The sequence below is a fragment of the Cricetulus griseus genome, assembly GCF_003668045.3.
Source record: "Cricetulus griseus strain 17A/GY chromosome 1 unlocalized genomic scaffold, alternate assembly CriGri-PICRH-1.0 chr1_0, whole genome shotgun sequence".
In the NCBI taxonomy this organism is placed as follows: Eukaryota; Metazoa; Chordata; class Mammalia; order Rodentia; family Cricetidae; genus Cricetulus; species Cricetulus griseus.
The window spans coordinates 161537104-161561025 of record NW_023276806.1 but is presented as its reverse complement, the minus strand read 5'-3'; the positions used below and the strand labels follow the sequence as shown (position 1 = coordinate 161561025).

Below are 23922 nucleotides of genomic sequence, written 5' to 3'. Positions count from 1 at the left end.
TCAATCTCACAGAGATCTGCCTGCCTCTGCCTCCACCATGCTGGGATTAGGGGCATGTACCAGCACTGCCCAGTGCCCCTGGTACTTGTAAGTATGGAAGCCAAGGTTTTGGGGTATTTGGGGGGGGTTGAGACAGGGTTCCTCTGTGGCTTTGGAGGCTGTCCTGGAACTAACTCTTGTAGACCAGGCTGGTCTCAAACTCACAGAGATCCACCTGCTTCTGCCTCCCGAGTGCTGGTACTAAAGGTGTGTGCCACCATTGCCCAGATTTTTTTTGGGGGGGGGGAACACTTTGATTTTTTTGTTGTTTGGTTTGGTTTTTTAGAGATAGGGTTTCAGTGTATAGCTTTGAAGCCTATCCTGGCACTCGCTCGGTAAACCAGGCTGGCCTTGAACTACCGAGTACTGGGATTAAAGGTGTGCATCACCAACACCTGGCAAGCCAAGGGTTTTTGTTTGTTTGTTTTTTTCTAACCAAGTCCAGTGCCTGGAAGCTGAAACAGGTATCCCTTGCTCACATTCACCAGTTACCTGCTGTACATTTTCCCTTCAGCAGTTTGGTTCCAAAAATCTTCCCCTTTTCTCCTTACTTAAAACCCTATCTAGCCTGTGCTTCATCTCCTATAACTAATTAATGAGAAAAGGGCTGGAGAGATGGTTAAGAGCACTGACTACTCTTGCAGAGGACCCAGTTTCAGATCCTACCTGTCACAAGGTGGCTCACAACCACCCTTAACTCCAGTTAAGGGGATCTGATATCCTCTTCTGTCCTCTAAGGACACCAGGCACACACACACATGGTGCAGGTATGTATGCAAACATGTAAGCAAAACATTCATAAATAAATAAATCTAAAAAAGTAAATGGGACTTGAGGAAACCACCATTTAGATCTGGCATCCTACTTAGTGATCGACAACTAGAAGCCAGATCTTTGTGTTAAGGTGGAACTTTTCACTTTGAAGAATCTGAGCTGAGGGAAACTGAATCCTCTTCATGCATTTGAAAGCATCACAGTGAAGCCAGGCAAGTGGGAACATGCCTGTAGCCCAGCACTTGAGAGGTGGAGGCATCAGGGTCAGGAATTCGAGGCCAGCCTGGACTACACGAGACCTTATCTCAAAACATCACAAAACACACACAAAAAAAGACCACTTCATCAGCGGGAATCAGTGATCTAAAAACAGCACTTGCAATATCAGTCCGACTGGCATTCCTAGGTAACTTTGTTTGTAAATCCTGGAACTAGTTAAACTTCAAGTGGCTTCAGTAAGAACCGCTTGAAAAATGTCTCTGTACAGACTTGATTTCTAATCGTGGCGGAGCTTCATTCCTTAAACCACTTATTCAACATTAACTCATTCTCCAAATTTGCGTCTGCTAGGCACTGGGAGTTAGACAGGCACAGCAGTCTCCAGTCAAAGAGGTGCCCTAGCTCACCAAAGAGTCCTGCTTTCGGTCATGCTTCACAAGCCCTCAGCCTGAGGGGCAAGCTTCCGGTCTCCTCTACAGCCACACTGGCGTTCTTTCCTTTCTTAGCGCTCTCCTTCCTCTCTCCTTCTCTCCCTCCCTGACCTTTGCATAAACCCCAGTTCTCTTCTTGAGAGTTCGGCTCTTTGTTCTCAGCGTCTCCTCCTCTCTGCGCTGCCCTGACTCTTGCCATGCTGCCCAGAGAAACAAGCTGGCTTCCTTCCCCCCTGGTCAAAGATCTCTGAAACCTTCTATTCCTCCCACCATATCACCGCTGCAGTTTTATATGACCTCTTGGGATTGGTCAATTTTTCTCTGTTCTTAGATTCTTACTCTCCTGGAGGGGCAGGGTCTGACCGGTTTTGTTAGATGCCAACGCCTGGCACACGGGAGGCCTTCCAGGAATGAAAAACAAACGGATGTGGCTGTCTAAAACAGTTCTGTGGGAAGCTGAGCTCTAGTGGGTTCGGGGTATTGGGTTTAGGATCTCATGTAGACCAGTCTTGCTTCCAGCTCCAAATGTACAGGGGATGACCTTGAATTCCTAATCCTCCTGTTTTCGCTTCCCAAACGCTGGGATTACATACTTGGGATTCCACACCTGATTTGGATTAGGTTTTTCTTGAATTCCAGTGATGTAAGGCCTCCTTATCTTTTATATCTTAGCCCTTGAATGACACTGAAATATGGGAAGTTGTTCCAAGTGCCCAAGATTGTAAGCTTCCAAAGAAGAATTCCATTGATTTACTTAGAGTAAGAGACACACAGAAAAGTAACAGCCCTGGCCTGTATTCACGAATGCGCTCTGGAGAGTGAGCCGAGGTGGAGGCTGCTACCGCACGGACAACTGTCTACAGCACAGAGCATTTTAAAGCTTCAGCTGACTCCTCAAGAGGATATAGCGCATCCTCATTGAGAAAGAGGAAAGGAAGGGGGAGGGGAAGAGGAGAGAGAAAGAACTCAATGAACTTAACCTTTCTAGCCTTCCCTGGCCGCGCTAACCGCGAAGCTTCCGCTGTCCCTGCAACGGCTCCGGGCACCTCGGGAGCCCACTCCCGGACACAGGATTGGGGTCCGTCCCTAAGGGGAACTCCACCGGGCCCCTAAAACGGAGAGCAAGCGGGTCTCGGCTCGCTTCCCTTCCCAGGCCTTTCACAAAGCGCGCCCCTCCACGGCCGCTCGAGCACCCGCCCGCTCGCCCTGCAGAGCCGGTGGCGCCCTAGACCTAGGCCGCGTGCCACGCCCCGCCCCGGGCCGGTCGAAGCCGCCTCCGCTTCTTCCCTCCCCCAGCAACGGTCCTGGCGCGCAGGCGCGAGGGCGCGCGCAGACGAAGGCGCGCGCGCGCGGGCCCTGCTTAAATGCGGGCGAAGTGGGCGGCGCGCATCCTCGGCGTCGCTGCCCGCTCGGCACCGCCGCTTCCAACTGTCTCCGCGTGGCACGAGCCTAGAGCCGCGCTCTTTCCCCGGCGGCGGCAGCGGCGGCGGCGGCGGCAGGCAGGGAGTGGCTGCGAGCGGCGGCGGGCTCCATGGAGAGCGGCGGGCGCCCGAGCAGAGGCGGCGCTTCCACCGCTGCGCCCGGGCTGCAGTGACCCGCGTTCCGTCCCGCGTCGCGCCGGCCGCCCGGCCTCGCCGTCCGTGTCCGCGCCGCCGCCCGTCCCGCCGGCGCCCGAGCGCCGCGACTGTCCTCGGCCCGACTCCCCGGCGGGGTGGCGGCGGCCGGGTCCCCACGGTGGCGGCCGGAGCAGCGGCAGCAGGAGCCCGGCTCTAGGATGAAGTTCAAGCCCAACCAGACGCGGACGTACGACCGCGAGGGCTTTAAGAAGCGGGCGGCCTGCCTGTGCTTCCGCAGCGAGCAGGAGGACGAGGTGAGCGCGGGGACAAAGGCTGGCGGCGGGGCTCCGTCCCGCACCCCCTGCACCGCCCGGCCTGCGGGTCGCGGGCAGCCCGCTCGCCCGGAGCTGGAAACCCTCCTCCGCTGGTCTCGCCAGCCTGCCTTTTTTAAGCGATCCATTAGCTCGCAAGCAGTAGGTTTCATTACGTATATACCTCCTTTTACAAAACGGCCTCCGGTTTTAAAGTTTTTCTGACGACCGAAAGAAAGATGGCCAGCGAGAGATGTGGAATGACGCCAAGAGGGACAAGATAGGCCCTTTTCGGCACGTTGATCTCTCGCTCTTCTGGTTTCTCGAGGCTGCTGCTCTGTGCGGTGTGGCTTGACATCTGGGAAGGAGCGGTGTGTAACTTTACCCTTCTGCATTGGATTGATACGGGCCTTTTGGAGTATTATTCTGTGGAAGGGCGATTTTTGTTTATTTCAGTTATATTCGCTCAGTTTTTAAAACGACTCTTTTCAACTTGGTCTGAGCGTTTAAGTCACTTGGTAGTTGGGGGAAATCTTGTAGCATTGCCACGCCTAAAATGAGTTGATAGTGAAAAGGTTACCACACTGAGTTCTGCTTCCATAACCGTGTCTTGTAAACCACCAGGCGTAAGGCTGGAGATGGGAATTTAATGGCTCCTGAAGTTATAAGTATGGCATAGCATACACTCAGTGGCTTAGTTCTTATATTAACAAAAACCGAGTGCTTGAGAATTAAGATCTTTTAAACCCCTTTTGGGTTTTGTTTTTTTTTTTTAAGAAACAAACAATTCAGGTTGATTTGAAACCCGAATCCTAAAGGAATTTTCAGAGAAAGGTCTTTGATGTGGTTCTACTTAGGAGAGAAATACAAGGGCTTTTTAAACGTGCACAAAGAAAGACGTCAACAAACGTTAAATGCAATCTACCGAGGGGGTGGGGTGGTGTCTTTAAAGGAAAGGCCTTGCTAGGGCAAGGCAAACTAAATATAAAAGCATATAATAGTGAACGGACCCAGGATCCCGTCTGACTTGTTCACCACTCTGCTATCATATTTTTAGCTGAGCGTTTACAATGTGTTAGGTGCAGCCAGGGGAATGTTTGTTACATTTAATCCTTTTAGCACTTGGAGGTAGTGCTGGTCAGTCCTGTTTATAGGTGAGAAGACAGCTTTGGGCAGAAGTACTTTGTCCAAATGACAGAATTAGGAGTCAGTAGAGTCGGAATTCAGGATCCAGTTCCTACTCCAGAACTCCCTGCCCTCTCTTCTCCGCGATCGATCGGATGCTCCATGTTGTGGGGCTAACTTCAAAGCCTTTAAGTTACCTTTGAAATTGTGCCATAATATGCGGTTGGAAATTCAGGCACCATTTTTCACAGTGGTGTGTCTCCCCTAGGGGAAGTTATGGAGGTGGGCGAAATCAAAATGGTCTAAATTGTGGGTCTGGCAACACAGCCTTGACATCTGCTTCATAAATGACCTTAAGCAGGTCCATGGGTTGGTTGGTGTGTGCTTGGAGATTGTCTGCTGCAAGGAAGTGCTGCTAAAGGAGAGTGGTGGAGAGTTTTTGTAGCACGTGGGAGCCCTGGGTTCACTCCTGAGCCCCTTCCTCCTTCTCTCTCTCTCCAGGAAGTTGCTGTAAAATAACTGCTACAGCCTATTTTCAAAATGAGACTAGTACTTTTAAGGAGCAAGACTTGGGGAGTATGTTAGACTCCATTATGTAAACCTCTGGCTCTTAGAATCTGTCTGCTGGGAAACCTAGTGGATCAGCTTGTTAGGGGATATGCTCTGAGGGAAGACTCTGGAATTCTCCAGAATACACAGCCAACTTTGAACATCTGGTTTAGCTCCTCAGAATTTGTATTCCTCTGGTTGTGTATGCTTGAGGCTCTTTCTACTATGTAATAATTACAGAATGAACTCTTAGCAAAACGGTAAGCTGCCTAGGGGAGATGTGCTTTCCCTATTGAAATGATATTACTACTGGTCCAAGGTTAGACTACAAAGTGCTTGAACCCACCTCTCTAAATAATGGATAAGAAATGCTTCACTACTGGGTTAAGAACTAGTAGGTCCTAGTTAGGACATTTAAATGTATGTTTTAAAGATGAGAGTAACTTCAAATAAAAAGAGTAATTACTGTTTGACCCTAAAAGGCTACAGAGAGCTCCCATTGGCTCCCCTGAGTGCAGGGATTACAGTCATGAGCCTTAATGCCCGGCTGGAACAGGTTCTTCTGAGAGTAGAGTTACTTGCTTTGAGGGGTGGGGTGGTTTTAAGTGCCCCCCCCCCACACACACCCTTTCTCCATCCTGTTGGCTTTCCTCTTTTCTTTTCCTGCTGTAAGAGGTAACATAGCATAGGAAGAAGTTAGAGAGACCTTGGCATAGTGTTGGGATATGCCAGGAATCCCAGTATTTAGAAGGCTTTCGTGGGTTAAATTGTAAGACCCTATCTGGGGGTTGAGGGGAATAGAGCCAGGCATAGTGGTACTTGCCTTAAATACAGCACATGGGAGGCAGAGGGGGACGGATCTCTGAGCTAAAGGCTAGCCTGGTCTATATAGGGAGACCCTGTCTCAAAAGGAACAAACACCAAATTTAGGTTGCAGAAGGGATTTGTCCCAGGGTCACAGAGTAAGCAGGACTTTTTGAGTTCAGGTCTGTTGTTTCTAGATCTTCATCTGAGCAGCCTCTCTAGCTAGCTAGTTCTGTGGAAAAGCATCCCCTTCGGGGTGGCTTCCAGACAGACCTACGGTAAACATCCAGAGAGTAGCTGGGACACTGCCTGTATAGACAAAGATTACAGTAGTGTTCTGAGTAGGTGGCCAGAAATAAATTCCATTGAACATATTTGCATATATATTTGAACAGTGGATGTAAAGATGAAGTTTTAGGTGGTAAGGAACATATTCTGTAGCGGAAGATTAGGTGAAACAGATGATAAATGTCCCAATGTGCTTTTATGTGCTTTGCGTTTGGAACCCAATGTGTGTCATTTGGAATTGGATTTCAGTAAATGGGAAAGGAGGGATCAAGCATCCCAAATAGAGGGTGACTTGGGGCTGTGATCTGCAAGGGTGGCTTGGGGTGGCAAAGAAAAAAACCACAGTGGTGGAATGCTTGCCTACCAAGCACAAAGCCTGGGGATGGGGAGTGGCACCGGACAGCACCTCACATGTAAGCTTGACAGCTTGCTAGGCAAGAAAGGAACTCTTAGTTTTAACAAGTACATTTCGATTTTAGATGGGGGTAGGGGGGTGGGGGTGAAAGCAAAATGGGACATAGACTACTGCTAAAGGGAGAGTGAGAAGTGACTAATGCTGGGTTGAATCCAGGTACAGTTTGGAGAAGGATGTAATCAAACAGTAAAAAGTAAGGTGTGGTGAAAAAGAAGGCATCTCAAAACACGAGACTAAAACCAGAGCTGTGAAGATCAGTCCTAATCAGAATGTTTGGTAAAATCCCCTGGATGCCAGGCTGTGATGGTGCACGCCTTTAGTCCCGGCACTCGGGAGGCAGAGGCAGGCAGATCTCTGTGAGTTCAAAGACCAGTCTGGTCTACAAGAGTTAATTCCAAGACAGCCTCCAAAGTCACAGAGAAATCCTGTCTCGAAAAACTAAAAAACAAACAAACAAAAAAACCCTAACATTCTTTACAAGTAGGATCAATTGTCATTTACCCGACAGAAGTCACCCTTTTCTATAAGAGGTACTGGTATACTTGACCAAGAGATTTTAAGTCATCAAAAAAGACTTTGTCAGCATTAAATACTCAAGATAGCCCTTAATTTTTTTTTCTTGCGGTATCCTTTCATCTCCCCCTGTGTGGCTGGACAGTTGATCTCAGCCTATATGTGGTAGGCAAATACTCTACCACTGAGCAGCTCCCCTAGACCTAAAGGGACTTCCAAGGCCATGAAACCAACCATTTTCTTCAACCAAGGGAGAGCACTTGTCTAGCATTTGCATCTGTTTGTCTTAGTGTGATCCTAGGATTATTCTGTAGTCTAATGGGAAATTAATTTAATGCTTAACTTGCCTATATATATATCAATTAGTACATTAACTGTATACACCTAGTTTGTTAGTTTGCTTAGGGGTGTTAAATAATACTACTTTGTGATAGGTTTCTCTGTGGAGTTTTCAGTGTTGATGGAGGGAGCTTAGAGTCAGCTGCCCCATTCTGAAGGCAATATAAGTGTAAGAAAGGGTTGTTTGCTGTTGTGGCTAGGGAAATGACTTCATTCCCCCAACCCCTCACCCCCAAAAAACCCTAAATTGATTTGTTAGTAGTATCTCCCTCTGTAGCCCAGGCTGGCCTTGAATTTGACAGTCATCCTGCCTCAGTTGCTGAGATTATAGGAATGAGCCACTGTGTCTGGCTTGTTTTAAAGGTGGGATTATAGCTCAGTGGTTGATACTTACCTAGCATGTATAAGACCCAGCACTGATAAAGAAATATTTGTGGGAGACTTTTCATATTTGTAATGAAAGAAAGATGAAAGGTAGGCTGCTTCTAAATAGTTCGTATTGAAGAGTCTACTTAATTATTTCAAATCTTTTTCCTGGTTCGTTTTTATTGTGCTTAAGAATGCATGCTTTTTGTCTGCACTAGGGAGGCTAGGCAGAAGATAAATTCAAGGCCAGCTTGATCTACATAGGGCTCCAGGCTAGTTTGGTTTTATCTCAAAAAAGTGAACACAAGGGCTGCAGATGGGGCTCTGTGGTGGAGCAGTTGCTTCATGAATGAGGCTGGAGGTTGACTCTCACTGCTGCTCTCCCTTACCCAAAAGGTCACAGCCCTGGGGCTTGACCTCTTGTGAATGCTAGGCAGGAGTTATCCTTCTGAGTTGCTTTGCCTATTTGTTTTTGAGACAAGACTCACTAAATTGCCCAAGGCAGCCTTCTCCTAAGTTTAACTTAGGCAGGTCTTGAGCCTATGGTCGCCATTCCTCTTGGCTTGAACTCTTTTTGTTTTCTTTTCTTTCTCAATACAGGATTTCACTGTGTAAAGCCTTGGCTGGCCTTGAACTCACAGCGATCCTCCTGCTTCTGCCTCCCAAGTAATGGGATAAAATGTGTGCACAACTTCCACTGCCCAATCAAGCCTCAGATTCTTGATCCTGCCTCTACCTCCTAAATGCTGACCTCACAATATGTGTCACCACACAGGACTCTTATCACCCTCTCCCTTCCAGCTCCCAAAGGTACTTAAAGCAGGTCTCTTAACCTAGTTAAGCTAGTAGTTATTTCTGTACCCATAAGTATTACTTACTAAACTGAACCTGTTTTGGAAAGGTCCATTTCAAGTTAATGGTAAGTTACTGGGTTAGACTAAATCACTTGTCCAAAATTTATGTAGGTCTGTTGTCATGGCTTTATATAGATCTACTCTTTGTTGTTGTTGCTAGTTTCAGTCATCAAAACAATCCGACTGTATGGTTCAAAGTCATCCTTAGCTACATAATGGTTTGAGGTCAGCCTGATCTACACGAGTCTCGTCTCACCTGAAGGGGGTCGGAGGGAAGAAAGGGAGGGAGAGGGAATAGATATGAATGAGAATATTGGGACTGTGGTACTCAACAACTTAGACTCCAGATGCTGGGTTTCATTTTTTCTTTTTACTTTTTTTTTGGGGGGGGGGAGCCTCAAACATTCTGAATACCAATAGTTTTGAAACTCCTTTACTAAATAATGGCTTACTTGGGAATTGTGAAGTAAAAATTTTATCCAACCAACAATACCAGGACATCTCTGACTCGAAAAAGAGGCTTGTAACTGGGGGTCAGAACTGGGGGTTGTTGACACTGCAGGTCATATGGGTGTGCTTTAAGCCTGCAATTCTTTCGCCAGTCTAGATACAAAAGGCCAGCACGACACCTTTGACTATTTTAATAAACTTCATTGAGCCTCCTTTAGAATGTTTAGACTTGCAAGATGAGTGTTTTCCTTGCAGACAAGATCCTTAGCATTAAGGGGCCACTATTCTTCAATGTATACATCAAGCTCCGTCTTCTAATCAGTCTTCTAATACTGTTAAATTTGCTTGACTCTGGTTGCTTGGATTCTTTTTTGTTTTTGTTGTTTCCGAGACAATGTTTCTCTGTGGCTTTGGGGGCTGTCCTGGAACTAGCTCTTGTAGACCAGGCTAGTCTCACACTCACAGAGATCTGCCTGCCTCTGCCTCCCAAGTGTTGGGATTAAAGGTGTGTGCCACCACTGCCCCGAGGCTCCTTGGTTTCTAATTAGGAATTGTGCTCTACTTGCAAATATTACATCTTAAATATGTTTTATTTGGACATGCTGTTGCCCTCAAAGCAGCCTTAGGTGCTTTAACTAAGGCTTTGCCAACCTTTCTGTTGGTTCGGTGTTTCCCTGGATTGACCACTGTCTTTGTCAGTTCCATGATTAGGAGTGGTGTGGGCAGCACAGCAGACAGAGCAAGGGATTAGAGTTGTTGCATGGTCAACTGCAGCTCTCCATCTTAGGGAAGGTTGAGTCACGTGAGAAGCTCTTGTGAGGTGTGTCAAGAGTGGTTAAGAACCAGCAGGGCAGATCCAGGAACTGACTGCCCAAAATGGCGAGCACCAGGTTCAGTGAGAGAATCTGGGGCGAGGGGTAGAGATAGAAGGCACAAGACATCTCTACCTCTGTCTTTTGCACACTTAGGCATGTAGACACACACATCATCCTTTCTCAAATAGTGGAACACCTGTGTTTCTAAGCTCCAGAGCGCCAGCAGCTTCTCCAGCAGCGGGAGAAAAATAGAATTGCTAGTGTCTTTGTCAAAAAGGCAATATCCACATTGGGAATTTTGAGGTGGGGCACTGGAGATAGGGCTCAGCTGTAGATGGCTTAAATGGTGTGCTGGTAAATTTTTGTCATTTTGACACAATTGAGGTTTACTGGGTAATTACAGATCAGATTGGCCTGAGGCCGTGACTGTAAGAGATTGGCTTGGCTGATCAGTGAAGTAGAGCTGGCCCGGCCTACTGTGGGTAGCACCTTCCCTAGGCAAGGAGGTCTGGGTTGTAAAAAACTAGGTGAACATAGCCAGTGAGCAACATTGTTCCATGGTTTCTTCCTCAGTTTCTGCCCTGACTTCTCTTACTGATGGTTTATGACCTGGAAATATAAGCCAAACAAACCCTTTGGTTTCCCAAGTTGTTTTTAGTAAGTTTTATCACAGCAAGGGAAAGCCAACTAGGACATCTAGCATGTTCAAGGCCTTGGGCTTGATTCCCAAATACCACCCAAGCAAGCTCTAAGTGTGGTGTTCCCAACCCCTAGGAAGACCTGTTTAAATATACTGAAGCATACCACAGTAATTTTGTAGCATTTTTGTTGATGTTAAGACATGCTACCTTCACAAACATTTGGTCATTACAGCCTTTCTGTCTTTTTTTTTTTTAATTAAAAAAAATCCTTTATTTACAGTTCAAAATTTAAACAAGATCTTTGTTCTGATCTGTGATACTTCCAGGTCCTGGATCACAGGCAGGGAACCAAACACAGAGGCTAGTACAGTTTGTCAGACTCAAGGGAGAATGTCACCTAGAACAGCAGAAGACCTGGTTCAGTGTTGGTCTAGATTACATTTCCCCACACTGAGATTACCACCGGCAATTTGGGTTTATTGTTAGAGCCTGTGGGAACATTTTCCTCATCACCAGAAGTCCATCAATGATTTTTCCAAACACTACATGCTTCCCAACCAGCCAATCACACTTAGAACATGTGATAAAGAACTGGCAGCCGTTTGTACTGGGACCACTGTTTGCCATGGAAAGCAGCCCTGGAGCTGAGTGTCTAAGTTTGAAATTTTCATCTGCAAATGGGCCTCGGTAAATGCTAGCAACTCCAGTACCATCTCCATTAACAAAATCTCCACCCTGAATCATGAAATCCTTTATGACCCTATGGAAGGTTCTTCCTTTGTATCTTATTGGAACACCATCTTTTCTGAACTCTCCAGTGCAGAATTGCCTGAAGTTCTCTGCCGTCTTAGGCACCACGTCTGCAAACAACTCGATCTTCATGAGACCAACCTCCTGGCCGCCAATGCTGACATCAAAGAAGACCACTGGATTGACTTTTTTTTCTCTTGGTTTTTTGAGACAGGGTCTCGCTATGGAGACCAGGCTGGCCTCCAACTCACAGAGATCCGCCTGCCTCTGCCTCCCCTGTGCTGGGATTAAAGGCGTGCGCCACCAATGTCTGGCTCATTACCGCCTTTCTAAAACTTAAATGAGTTTCAGTTTTTCATTTGTGCAATGCCTGTGTAGTACTCCTTCAGTGCTAGTAAACTATTAACAACTAAGTCCTTGTCTGTGGTGGATAGGTTGGCTTTTTTTTTTTTTTTAAACTCATTTTGTAGACTAGGCAGGCTAGCCTTGAATTCACAGAGATCCACCTGCCTCTGCTGGAATTAAAGGTGTACAATACCTAGACTAGCTAAAGTGGCTTTTTAATTTTTTTTTAAATTTTATGCGCATTGTTTTTTGCCATGTGTGTCCTAAAACTCGAGTTAGACAGTTGTGAGCTGCCATGTGGGTACTGGGAATTGAACCCCGGGTTCTCCTGAAGAGCAGTCAATGTTGTTAACCACCTAACCATCCCCTTCAGCCCGTAGAGTGGCTTTTTTAAAGGGTTATATACTTTAGGCTTAATGCTGTTCTTGGTCAGAAGTCTATTCCCTGTAAAAGGCCAGGTGAATATTTTAAGGTTTGCAGCCTGTGTGGTCTATTCTCAACAACTCTGCTGTCGGCGTGACATAAAAGCCAGGTGGTATGCAAAAGTGAGCAGGAATGACTAATGCTAATAAAGTTTTATCTATGAGCACTGAAATCTGAGCACCATATAACCCCACCCACCTGGCTCGTACTATAGAACTCTGAGCATTTCAGAACCAGATGAATATGTTCAAGGGTAGCTTGTGCTTACATACCAAGTTCCCGGAGGGAGGGAAAGAAAGACTTTTTGGCTCGAATTGTTCAGAACAGGTGAACTTAGTTTGCCAACCTTGTTCTAGACCATAAGTTAACAGCTATTTATCAGACTAGCTTGATCAAATGGCTATGGAATCTGCAGGTGCCTCTTCCTACCTAACCATGAGTATAAAATAACCCTGCCCAGCCAGTGGCTGTTCATGCATTTCCCTGTTCCTTTCTCACAGCACTTGTCTTCAAGAACTCAGGTTGTATGGGTGAGCAGGGTAGCCAGGCTGTGGCTATGTAATGATAATTGGAAGAATAACAATTGTATAGCTTAAGAGTGACTAACAGGAAGGGCTTAGTGGATAACGTACTTGGAATCATGAAGACCTGCATTTGGATTCAGCATCCATGGGAAAGGCACACACCTTTGACTCCAACCTTAGGGTAGGGGAAATAGAGGGATAGGCAGATCCCAGGGGCTCGTTGGCCATCTTGTGTATTGAAAAGATGAACTCCAGGTTCATTGAGAGCTCCTGTCTTAAAAATGGAGGGAATGATGAGGACAACACACACACTCGACATACAATCTGCATAATCTTGCATGGGAATACATGCCACGTGAATCTGTGTGCCACTCCCTCCCAAGGTAACTGATATGATGACCCCAGAACAGACCTCAGTGTGGTCAAGTATAGGGCTGATATTTTTGCCTAAGAAGTAGAAAGTTGTACTTCTTAAATCTAATAATTTAAATGATCCCATGGGGGCCAGAGTTCTAGGCCAGCCTAGTCTACATACTGGGTTCCAAGCTAGCCAGGCTACACAATGAGACCCTGTCTCAATGACCCCCCCACCAGTATAAATGAGTTCACAGGTGCAGATGGTTTAATGATGGGATTGTCAGTATATCACCCCCCAAAGGCTATCATTTGGTATGTGTTATAATGTGTGCCCTTGATAATTTCAGTGAAATTTGAGAGTTACAGCCTTGAAATGTTTGAAGTATTGATTCCTAGTTTTTCTCAGGCCTTAAGTGCATGGTTGTCATGGGTCTTGCAGGTGCTGTTGGTGAGTAGCAGTCGGTATCCAGACCAGTGGATTGTCCCAGGAGGAGGGATGGAGCCAGAGGAGGAGCCTGGTGGCGCTGCCGTGAGAGAAGTATATGAAGAGGTGAGATGAAGAGTGTTTTGTCGTTTACACATTGTTGAGGGGTTTTATATGAGCATCTTCTGGGTTTTGCCAGGTGATGCTGAGGAAAGGCAAGAATGCAGGTGATGGAGGTGTTCTGTTGTCTGGTGCAGTGTTATAAGTATATTGCTATAGTTAACATTTTTTTTTTTTTGGCTCAAGTTTGTGTTTTGTACATGGTAAACAGCTAAAATGAGTGTATGAATGTGAGCCTTCTAGAAGTCTAATAAATGCAATTGTATTAACATTAGTTCAGTTTGATTCATGATCAGTGTATAAAATAATGACCTCTCCTGGGGGCTACATCAGTGTCCTTTTGAGCGGAGACACTCACTTGTGTTGTGTACCATAAATTTTAAACTAAAAAGGAACCAATTGCCAGGCAGTGGCACCTTTAATGCCAGCACTCAGGAAGCAGAGACAGGTGGATCCCTGTGAGTTCAAGGCCAGCCTTTTCTACAAAGCAAGTTCCAGGACAGCCAGGACTGTTACACAGAGAAACCCTGTCTCAAAAAACCAATTGTTTTTGTTTTCTTGTCTTAAAATTCAGTAAAATGAGGAGGCAGAGGCAGGTGGATCTCTTGAGTTCGAGACCAACCTGGTCTGCAAGAGCTAGTTCCAGGACAGGCTCCAAAGCCACAGAGAAACCCTGTCTCGAGGGAAAAAAAAAAAAAAAAAAAAAAATTGAGTAAACTGTGTGGCATCCTCATACACAAGTGGCCTGCTTGTCCCTTCCCTGAGGGTGGAACTTGCTTTACTCACGGGTGACACCATGCAAGGGTTAGGTGGGGAGGGCAAACCTGTGCTCTTCCTTTGGGCTTTGGGGGTACGCAATCTTGCCAGCACTTCTTCAGAGAAGTGCTTCCCAGCTTCACACACAGGAAACACTGAGGGTGAGGAATTCAGACCCTTCAGTGAACAGTAGCTAGAGAATTATAGCTCCTGAGCCCTGGCAAAGGAGAAAGCAGGTTTTTAGAACCGGCGAGTCTGTTAGTTCATACTGAAAAGTCTGCTTTTATTCACAGATTTTTTTTTTTATCACCCCGTTTTGGTTTTGGTTTTTGAAATAAATGAAAATCAGTCTAACCAATCAGGCAAAAACTAAAACAAAATAGCTTAAATGTGATTATTATGAGAGATGAGTATTTTACTTACCAGCTCTTTCTTTAATAGGCTGGAGTCAAAGGAAAATTGGGCAGACTCCTGGGAATATTCGAGGTGAGTTACAAAATAGCCCTTTACTGATGTAGAATTCATGACTTTCCTGACAACAGCCTGAACAAGTTGGTTTCCTCTAAAACTGTCAGCAGGCAAGTCAGTGGTAAGGATTGGGTGGTGCCCTTGTTTGCACACAGTGGCGATGCCATGGTTACCTGTGTCTGACCATGCAGTGGAGTTGACACAGAAAGACTGCCCTATGGTTTTGTCTCAGTATGTGACACTGCACGACATACAGAATGATTTGAAGGGCCAGGGGAAAAAACAAAAAAAAACCCTCCAGTATAAGGAATAGATGCTACAAGGAAAAAAACTCTTCTGCATAAGCAACCTTTTATTAACTGAAGGCAGAATAGAATTTCCTGTGAGGGGATTTGAAAGTTATCAGCACGCTAAGGACAATGGAAAAAAGAGGCTAGGTTCTGAAGATGCATTTCGGATTTTCAGACACAGATATGTGGTATGCCAGAAACATGGGGATTTCCCTTATCAAAGTTTAAGAGCTAGCTCAGTCTTTCCAATGGAACCATACATATAAAATTTGTTTTTAAGCCTTTAGAAATTGTTAAGCCTTTGTAATTGATTCACCAGAATTCAGTGAGTACCAATGGTGATGGTGCAAGCCTTTAATCCCAGCACTAGGGAGTCAGAGGCCGGAGAATCTTTTGAGTTTGAAGACAGCCAGGACTACACAGAGAAAAACTAAGGGGGGGTGGGGTGGGGCTTGTGTCTGTAGAAATGCCTCAGTAGTTACGAGCATACTGGTGGTTCTTGCAGAGGACTCAGGTTCAATTCCCAGCACCCACATTGCAACTCATAACTGTAACTCCAGTTCCAGGGGATCTAACATGCTCACACAGGTATACATGCAGGCAAAACACCAGTGTGCATAAAATAAAAATGTAAAAATTATTCTTTAAGTTGATATTCAAAGAACCTCTCTGTGGCATGGGTTTTACAGTTATATAGCACCATCTTCTGGTGAAATGGAGCAACACAAATTTTTCTGTGATGTGTGGATACAATTAAGAGCCAGAAAAGTCATACTAACACTTAATTATTAAAGAGACAGCACACTATTTAGTAAAAAACATCAGCCAGCATTTTCTTCCCTCTAGAAAGTATTGCAGCACATCAGAACTGCTTCCTACCACACTGGTGACATTAGTGACTTATGAATGGGAAGTAGTAAATGCATTGACTTTGCAGGCATAAAAGTAGAAAGGTGAGGCGTTTAGTTTTTAGATTCATCCAGATCTCAAGGTTTTATCAAAGTTGAGCATACATAAATGAAAATACTAAAGTTCCACATTTTAGCAATTTACCCATTGACAGTGCTGAAGCTCTAGTTCATGATTTTGAGATAGCATGGCTTCACTCTGTAGTACAGGCTGCCACAACCCCCAAATGCTGGGATTTCCAGTGTGGATCACCATACCTGAGCTAGTTCATGTCTCTTGTTTTAAGACAGGATCTTAACTCAGCTGGCTGGGAACTTGATACGTAGTCCAGGCTGCCTTGGAACTGGATCCTTCCTGCCTCAGCCTTCCAAGTACTTATTTCAGCCATTAACTCCCATCATGCCCTCTGCTTTTAAACAAAAATTGGGCAAATGTGCATGAATGACTTGTGCATGCATACATGTAGAGGTTAGAGGATAACGTGGGAATGGTTCTCTCCAGTTAGGCTCCCAGGATCCATCTCAGGTCAGTGCTTTGATGTGCTGAGCCATCTTGAAATCCCCGTTTCTAAATGTTTCTTGTTTGCGCACACCTTCTGCCTAGAATACTCACTACACACTTACAGACACTGGAATACGCTGTGCTCGTCCATCCATGGTCAGCTCTTGTGAATTAAAATGCTTTGTTTTTTTTTTCTATTCAAGCAGAATCAAGACCGGAAGCACAGAACTTATGTTTATGTTCTGACAGTCACTGAAATATTGGAAGACTGGGAAGATTCTGTTAATATCGGTGAGCCCCTGGCCCTTTGCTTAGTCACCACTAACACATTTCTCCAGTTCACTGTAACTAACATTTGGTTACTCTTTGAGAGTTTGAATTACCTCACCCTACCATGCTAAGTCATGTAAGAAGTAGAAAGTCACTGTTTTGGAGGAAGCAAGGGAATACTGTGTAGTGATAGGGTATGCTTTTTAAAACTGCCCTTGCAGTAACTGCTGTTTTCCTGCTCTCTAGGAAGGAAGAGAGAGTGGTTCAAAGTAGAAGATGCAATCAAAGTTCTTCAGTGTCATAAGCCTGTCCATGCAGAGTATCTGGAAAAACTGAAGCTGGGGTGTTCTCCAACCAATGGAAATTCCACGGTCCCTTCCCTCCCAGATAACAATGCCTTGTTTGTGACTGCTGCACAGCCTTCCGGGGTGCCATCCAGTATAAGATAGAAAGCTGGGACCCCTCCCCCCACCGTGTAATGTCACAGGGAGAGGCCTTTTTTTTTTTCTTTTTTTTTTTTTTTTTTTTTTTTTTACTTCTGACACATCTGACTGCTGCCGGCAAATTCTGAATTTGCCGTGTGCAGGAATTTCAAATAATTTGCATGCGTTTCAGATGCTTTCAAGTCTTTTAGAGTAAACAAAATAGCATAAAAATTTTAAGATGCCAAAGCCATGTGGAATTTTTTTAGAGCCTTAATTGTAACCCTTCTACCCCATTACTTTGGTTTTCATCTTTTAATGAAAAATTTTCCCCCACTTTGTCCACTTGACATCATCCTGTGGTTTATTTTGCCAAGTCAAGTAAGTTGTTGGGTATATATTTTCACACAATTCCCCCCCTCTTTTTTTCCTTACAGTATCAAATAATCACCAGATCTTTGTGTTGGGAATTAATGCAAAGATTCTCCGTATTTAAAGAAATATATTTACCCCAAAACTTGTGTAAGAGGATTGTAATTTCCATTGTAAACTGCACATCTGGGCTGGTTTCTTTGATATGGTTCTGTAGTCTTTGACAAAGTACTTCAGTTCACTATTTCCAAGAATTGGTTTGAGTGTTCACAGCCAGTATTATGTCACTGTCAACCTACTAGGACTGTTTCCCCTCTAACACAGTAGTGACTCAATATAAAATATAGAGAGCTCATCATTTTAGGGAAATACTCTCAGCAATTTGCATGTGGTTGAGTGCATCTCATCCTGAAAACTGTTATTTATAGAAATTTACTTAGCATGCTCAGTTGCCAGTTCCCTTCGTAATTCTTTTAACATAGACTATATGAAGGCCACATTTCACTCAATGGAGACTGCTCTTAAAATGCATTTTCAGTTTCTGATTTAGTGACACCTGTTCAGTTAAACAATCAGTTTTCCGCAGGATTAAATCTAGCCTTCAGATCCAGTTGGTGCTGACTGCATCACAGCTAAAGAAAATGGCCATTGCTGTCCAGCTGTTCCAGGCCTAAGGCAGAGGGCACATTTGATCTCCGGGTTTTTTAGTGTCAGTGAGTGGTTTGTCACTAAAGTCAACTGTGGGGGAATTGGACCATGTGAGTCAAGTTATTACACTTTGTCTTTGCTCATAATCGGCCATCCTGTGAAAAGGGCCTGGTCTGAAACTCCCATACTTCATGAGGTCAGAAGTGAAGCAGAGGGGAAAGCCCTCCACAGATGTGGGACAAGGAAGAGGAAGAGATCAGTCTTTATGTAGCCCTTGTTAACCTTTTTGTAAATACTCTTAACTGGCAAGCATAAAACAGGAAGTACATTGAGGCATGTGTTCTGTAACTTGTTAACCTTTAAAATGAAATCGCTGCTGAAAATGGTTCTTGGATGTAAGGAAAACTGGTTCTGAAAATGCGATCTTGTGCCACAAATGCAGCGGAACTAAATAAAAACGTTAGTTTACAAATTAATGCTGTCACAGTAATGAGTAGAAAAACTCAACCAGTAGCATTCATTCTGAATTATGTAGTGTAATCACACATGATCGTTCAGACCTTTTATATTTTTCTTTGTACAGAGGTCATGTATTCTGTTTTGTTTTGTTTTTTTTTTTTTAAAGGAAACATTTTAAAGCCCAGATTGACATTTTCCGTCAGTTGCCGAGACTCCCCACACATACACACACACAAATCTCCGAAATTTCTCTATGTACTAAACACAACAGAGAAACTGGACTGCTTTGTATAGAATACTACTTCCAGCTAACCATCACAAGTGCTTGGGGTTCGTAATGTACATGATATTCTGAGAGGTAATAGTGCATGGATTTATTTTATAAACTCTTGGACTGTGTATTGCCATGTAAAATATGTACAGTATTAATGTCAACCATCTCTTTAAAGTTAGCCTATAAATATTGTTGTATAATTTCTTTGGTCAGAAACATTTGGATTAAGCCAGGTCACCTAAGTCAGGACTTTCTTCAGTGCCATGTAGCAAACCAACTCTCTTTAGTCTTTTCAATAGCAAAGAATTTACAGAATGTAGCTTCATTTTTCAATTTCACCTGGGGGCTCCCCATTACTCTTCTGGGACCCAGACCAGCAAGATTATAGAGGAAAAGAACTAGGGGGAGTGATTCAGTTCTCTTCAAAATCAGTTGAATCCATTTCAGCCCTCTGCAGTGTGCAGTTCTGAAGCTGCTGTTTGTGCTTATTTGTAGAATTACTGAATAAAATGGGGCAGCTAGATTCTTCAGTTCCATGTGCCTAAGTTTAAGAAACAACGCTGTTAATGACTTGCAGAAAGGTAGGAACTGCCCTCCCTGTGTGGTGGCATTTTCCCACCAAGCACATGCCATCCAGTTCTTTGTCAGTCACATTATGAAGCAGAAAAGGAAGAATTGCTTTGCATGGTCTCATTTGAGATGGTCTCATTCAAGCTGGTGTAAGAATCTTGACTTTCTTTTTTACATTTGGAAACATCAAATAAAAATGGAAATAATCTGTGTGGGTTTATTTTTTAGCTAGCATGAGTACAGTGTTTTCAAGTTAATCAGCTTTCTGAAATTTAAGGTCAGGTGCATGCTTACCCAGGAGACTAAAGAGATGGCTTGCGTTAAAAGTGCCTGCTGCTCTTCCAAAAGGATCTGACTTTGGTTCCCAGCACCCACATAAGAGAGGCTCACAACCTCTAACTTGAGCTCCAGGGGATCTGATACATTCTTCTGGCCTTTAGAAACAACTGCACACAAGCCATACTCTGAGAAAAATAAATCCATAAAGTAACTACCCAGACAAAGCCATACTTTTGCTGTACAGAATCCATTATACATAACCATGCATACCAACATGTAAGCACCTGCCTGGCATTATACAGTAAAACCTTCGCTGTTGTCCATTTGACCCCTCATACATACAAAGCTCTTGCACACTTTATGACTGACTAGGAGTTGAAAGGAACTATCATCAAAATGCTACCAATCTTTTTTAGTTTAGACCCTGTTTCAAGAAAAGGTTGAGCCCGGCAGTGTTAGGGCACACCTTTAATCCCAGCACTCAGGAGGCAGAGGCAAGGGGTATCAGTTTGACAGTCTGGACTAGAATTCCAGGACAGCCAGGGCTACACAGATTGTAACTGCCTATAAATCCAACTCCAAGGGGAGCTAATGTGGCCTCTGTGGGCAGGAATCCTACATTCATGCACATGCCCGCACACATAATTAAATTTCACGGGGTAGTCCAGTCAGTAATGTGTTTGCTAAGCAAGCACGGGACCCAAGTTCTGTCCCCAGAACCCATGTGAAAAGCCAGGCTGTGGTAGTACAACTAGCATGGTAAGACAGCCATGATTCCTCAGGGTTCCTAGGCCAGCTGGCCTGGCCTAGCCTAGTGGTAGCCTGTCTCCAAAAGCAGTAGAAAGCAACAGGAACAAAACCTAACGTAGTCTCAGGCCTCCCAAAGTCTTCTATGAGCCTGATGTGGAAAAATTTCTGAGCCAGAAGCCAGCGTGGTCTACATGAGTTCCAGAACAATTCTGAGCTGTGCATGGTAGTGTTACCTTAGATCCCAGGACTCAAAAGGCAGGGTTATACAAAAAGCATCTCAAAAAACACATTTTGCTATCATAAAGGATGGAGTTCCCAGCTGGGCGTTGGTGGCGCACAACTTTAATCCCAACACTCGGGAGGCAGAGGCAGGCAGATCTCTGAGTTCGAGGCCAGCCTGGTCTCCAGAGCCAGGATAGGCTCCAAAGCTACACAGAGAAACCCTGTCTCGAAAAACCCAAAAAAAGATGGAGTTCCCAGTTGCTTCAATAAAGCAGCATCTGCTCACGCCTGCCCAGCTAGCACCACTGACAGTTTCCTTGACAGGGAGCACTTAGGAGCTCACATAGATTCCTAAAATCTTAGGAATCGAGCAGCCAAAAGAACATTACTAAAGTTTAGTTGTATAGCATTTTCTTGTTTTGGTTCTTGCATAGACTTCAAGTAAAATTCTATTTAAAAAACATAATCCCCTACCAAATACTTACCAAAATGTAATATGGACCTACACTGCAAAATCAAGCTACAAGTAATTTCTTGAGGCTGAAGAGATGGTTTGAGAACCTGGATTCTGTTCCTTGTACCCATTACAGAGGCTCACAACTGTCTCTGAATACAGGAATCCAAAGCCCTTTTGGCAGCCACAAACACAGTGGTCAGGTAGGCAAAACACCCAAACCCACCCACCCCCAACTCTTCTTGAGACAGATGTTCCCCAAAGTAGTCCTCCCTAGCTTTTCCAATCTTGAACTCAAAGATTGCCTACCTCTGCCTCCTGGCACTGGAAGGTATGAGCCACCAAGCTTAGCTTCTCCCCCATTTTTAATGCCTTCCAGGCCAACACCATTGGCTAAATTCTAGCCAATTCCAGATAACAGGATCAAGGCCTGTGTTAAGCTTGTGAGGTTACAGATCTTTTTTCATCCTTCAAAAGATTCAGTCCTATATGCAAATGACAGGGCTAGAATAAAGATCAGTGGTAGTACTTGCATATCCAGTGAGCACTGGAGAAGGCTCAGCAGTTTATATAGAGGTTCAATCTCCAACCACCACATAGTGGCTCACAATGATCTATAATGAGATCTGGTTCCCTCTTCTGCCCTACAGGCATATATGCAGGCAGAACATTGTATACATAATAAATCTTTAAAAAACAAAAAACTCCAGTACCAACAAAAAACTGTACAGTGGGAAAGTTTAATTTTTAGAACATATTATTCCCAGCCTTAGTGATATAGTGGGAACAATGTAGAGGAGAGTGCAGAGTGAAGGAAATAGACAAATTATCACATCCAATTGGTATAGATTTTTATTATTTATATACTTCTTTGAAATTATTACATTCAACATGTTTTCCTTTTGTGTTACTTAAAATATAAACCCTGATATAGTTCCTTAGGCAGCATGCTTCATAGCTAAACAAAATGTTCCCAACCCCAGAATACATTCCAATAAATTACATATTTCTTCTGGAATACTAAGTTAGGTACCCACTTTTTCATCTCGTTTTGTAATTTTGTATGTGGACAGCTTTCTTATATTGTATTCCTAAAACTGCAGTAATACAAACTGAGTCTGAGCAGCCAAAAGAACACTCCTAATCCATCAAAAATGTCCCATGGCACCACTTAGGTCTACCTGGCTGACTGGCCTCACGCTATCTTACAGGACACCAGATGTTCTTTTCCCACCCTCTTGAGAAATGCTAACCACAGCATCTGGGTGGTTTTGATACACCAATTTGCACTGAGGCTTACCTTACAAATACATTCCTGGTCTAGTGTAAGGTTTTCAGTATTATATACAGAAGGCCTACCATCTGAGAGAACCAAGAATAACTAATCTCACAGTGAGTGGAAGTGAATCACAGCAAAATAGATGACAAAGCATAACAAAAACATTCAGACCACAAAGCTCAAATTGATACCTGGCTGAGGGCAGTGATTCTCAACCTCTGAGTCTCGACCCCCCACCCCCACCCAGATATCATAGGGTTCCCGTAAGACCATTGGAAAACACAGCATTTACACTGCAGTTCATAACAGCATCAAAATTACGGTTATGAAGTAGCAATGCAAAGGGTTGCAGCAGCATTAGGAAAGGTTGAGAACCACTACTCTAGAGCTTCTGAACTGATTTCAATTGGGGAGAGGTTACATCTCTTCTCACACTGAGCTCTCTGTATGCACTGTCTGGAGGCTGGAGGCATCTGTCCAGCCTGAGTCCAGAAGGGTAGCCTTTCCAGCACTTCCTTTCTCCAGGACCAGAGCTGTAACTATTGTGCTGTGCCTTATGCCTAAATTGTTCCTTCAAAAGCAAGGTCCAAGTTATTCATTCACATCCCCAACCAGCAGCAGGCAAATGTTCAAATGCCTTTGACAAGTGAATTTCTTCCTTCAGCTGGGGCTACAAAGTCAAAGGTTTGTAAGAAGAGGACTCCATATGCAACAGGTAGGCTGGGAATAACTAACCAACTCCTAACAGAAAGGGGAGTGATAGTGTGTGGTCCTTGTGGTGTCTGCTAATAGGTTCCTGAGCTATGGTGGGTCAACCCACTACTGTCACATCTTCATTCAAATGTTAGACTGTTTATGTTTGAATACTCTGTTTCTGAAATACTGCCATGTAACTCAAACTGCTTTTATCCAACCATTCAGTGTTGGCTAAGGAAACCACCAGGGGCCAAACTTAGTTGCTAGGATTCAACTCTATTTTGACCTATTGTTTCCTTTAAGTCTTTTAGGAAAAGTCCAGACATATTCTTGCTTCTTCCAACTGGCTGATTACAGGTCTCATCAAAACAATGGAGACTCACCAAAATTTTTAAAAAATAGAAAGAAAAAAAAAAGTGATGCCAGGAACTCATAATGTAAAATAGGAAACTAAACCTCAGTGCACACTAGAACCCTACGTGTGGGTAACATGTAACTCACTGTGTGGCATCAGTTATAGCAAGGAGCAGTACTGGCTTTCAGGAAGTAATACTGCCCCATGGCTAATTACTTCAAGTTCTGAGATGGTTTTGTTTGTTGTTAAATGAGAGCTTTCTTAGCTGTGATCAAAAGATGTTATCTGCCCAAGAATTGTAACAACTGCTGAAAGAGAGCTTTAAAATTTACAGTATCAGGTAGGGCCATTAGCAATTTTATTCTAAATATTTGTTAACAAAATGCATTTATGTGGAAAGATCCAGTTACCAGTCATCAAAAGCTCTTACATGTTGAAAATGTAATTTTAATAGATAATTCTTCATCTTACATAGGAACACAATAATATACACCACATTCTGAAGAAACTCCAGAA

At 44.2% G+C, this 23922-nt stretch overlaps 2 protein-coding genes across 3 annotated transcripts; one reads left to right on the top strand and one right to left on the bottom strand.

The window, feature by feature from the left end:
• The first annotated feature begins 2843 nt into the window (after positions 1 to 2843).
• On the top strand, positions 2844 to 19579 carry Nudt4 (nudix hydrolase 4). Of its 2 annotated transcripts, none has more exons than XM_027394124.2 (5): positions 2844 to 3333; positions 13328 to 13438; positions 14630 to 14674; positions 16563 to 16647; positions 16873 to 19579. In XM_027394124.2, exons 1-5 carry the CDS (start codon positions 3238 to 3240, stop codon positions 17073 to 17075), a joined length of 540 nt encoding a protein of 179 aa, XP_027249925.1. In that variant the 5' UTR covers positions 2844 to 3237; the 3' UTR covers positions 17076 to 19579. The 2 variants fall into 2 exon arrangements, with proteins under 2 accessions (XP_027249925.1, XP_027249924.1); XM_027394123.2 differs by having other exon boundaries at positions 16560 to 16647.
• LOC118239604 (peptidyl-prolyl cis-trans isomerase H-like) lies at positions 10931 to 11420 on the bottom strand. The gene has a single exon (XM_035452048.1). It carries the CDS (start codon positions 11369 to 11371, stop codon positions 10946 to 10948), a length of 426 nt encoding a protein of 141 aa, XP_035307939.1. The 5' UTR covers positions 11372 to 11420; the 3' UTR covers positions 10931 to 10945.
• Positions 19580 to 23922: the final 4343 nt, after the last annotated feature.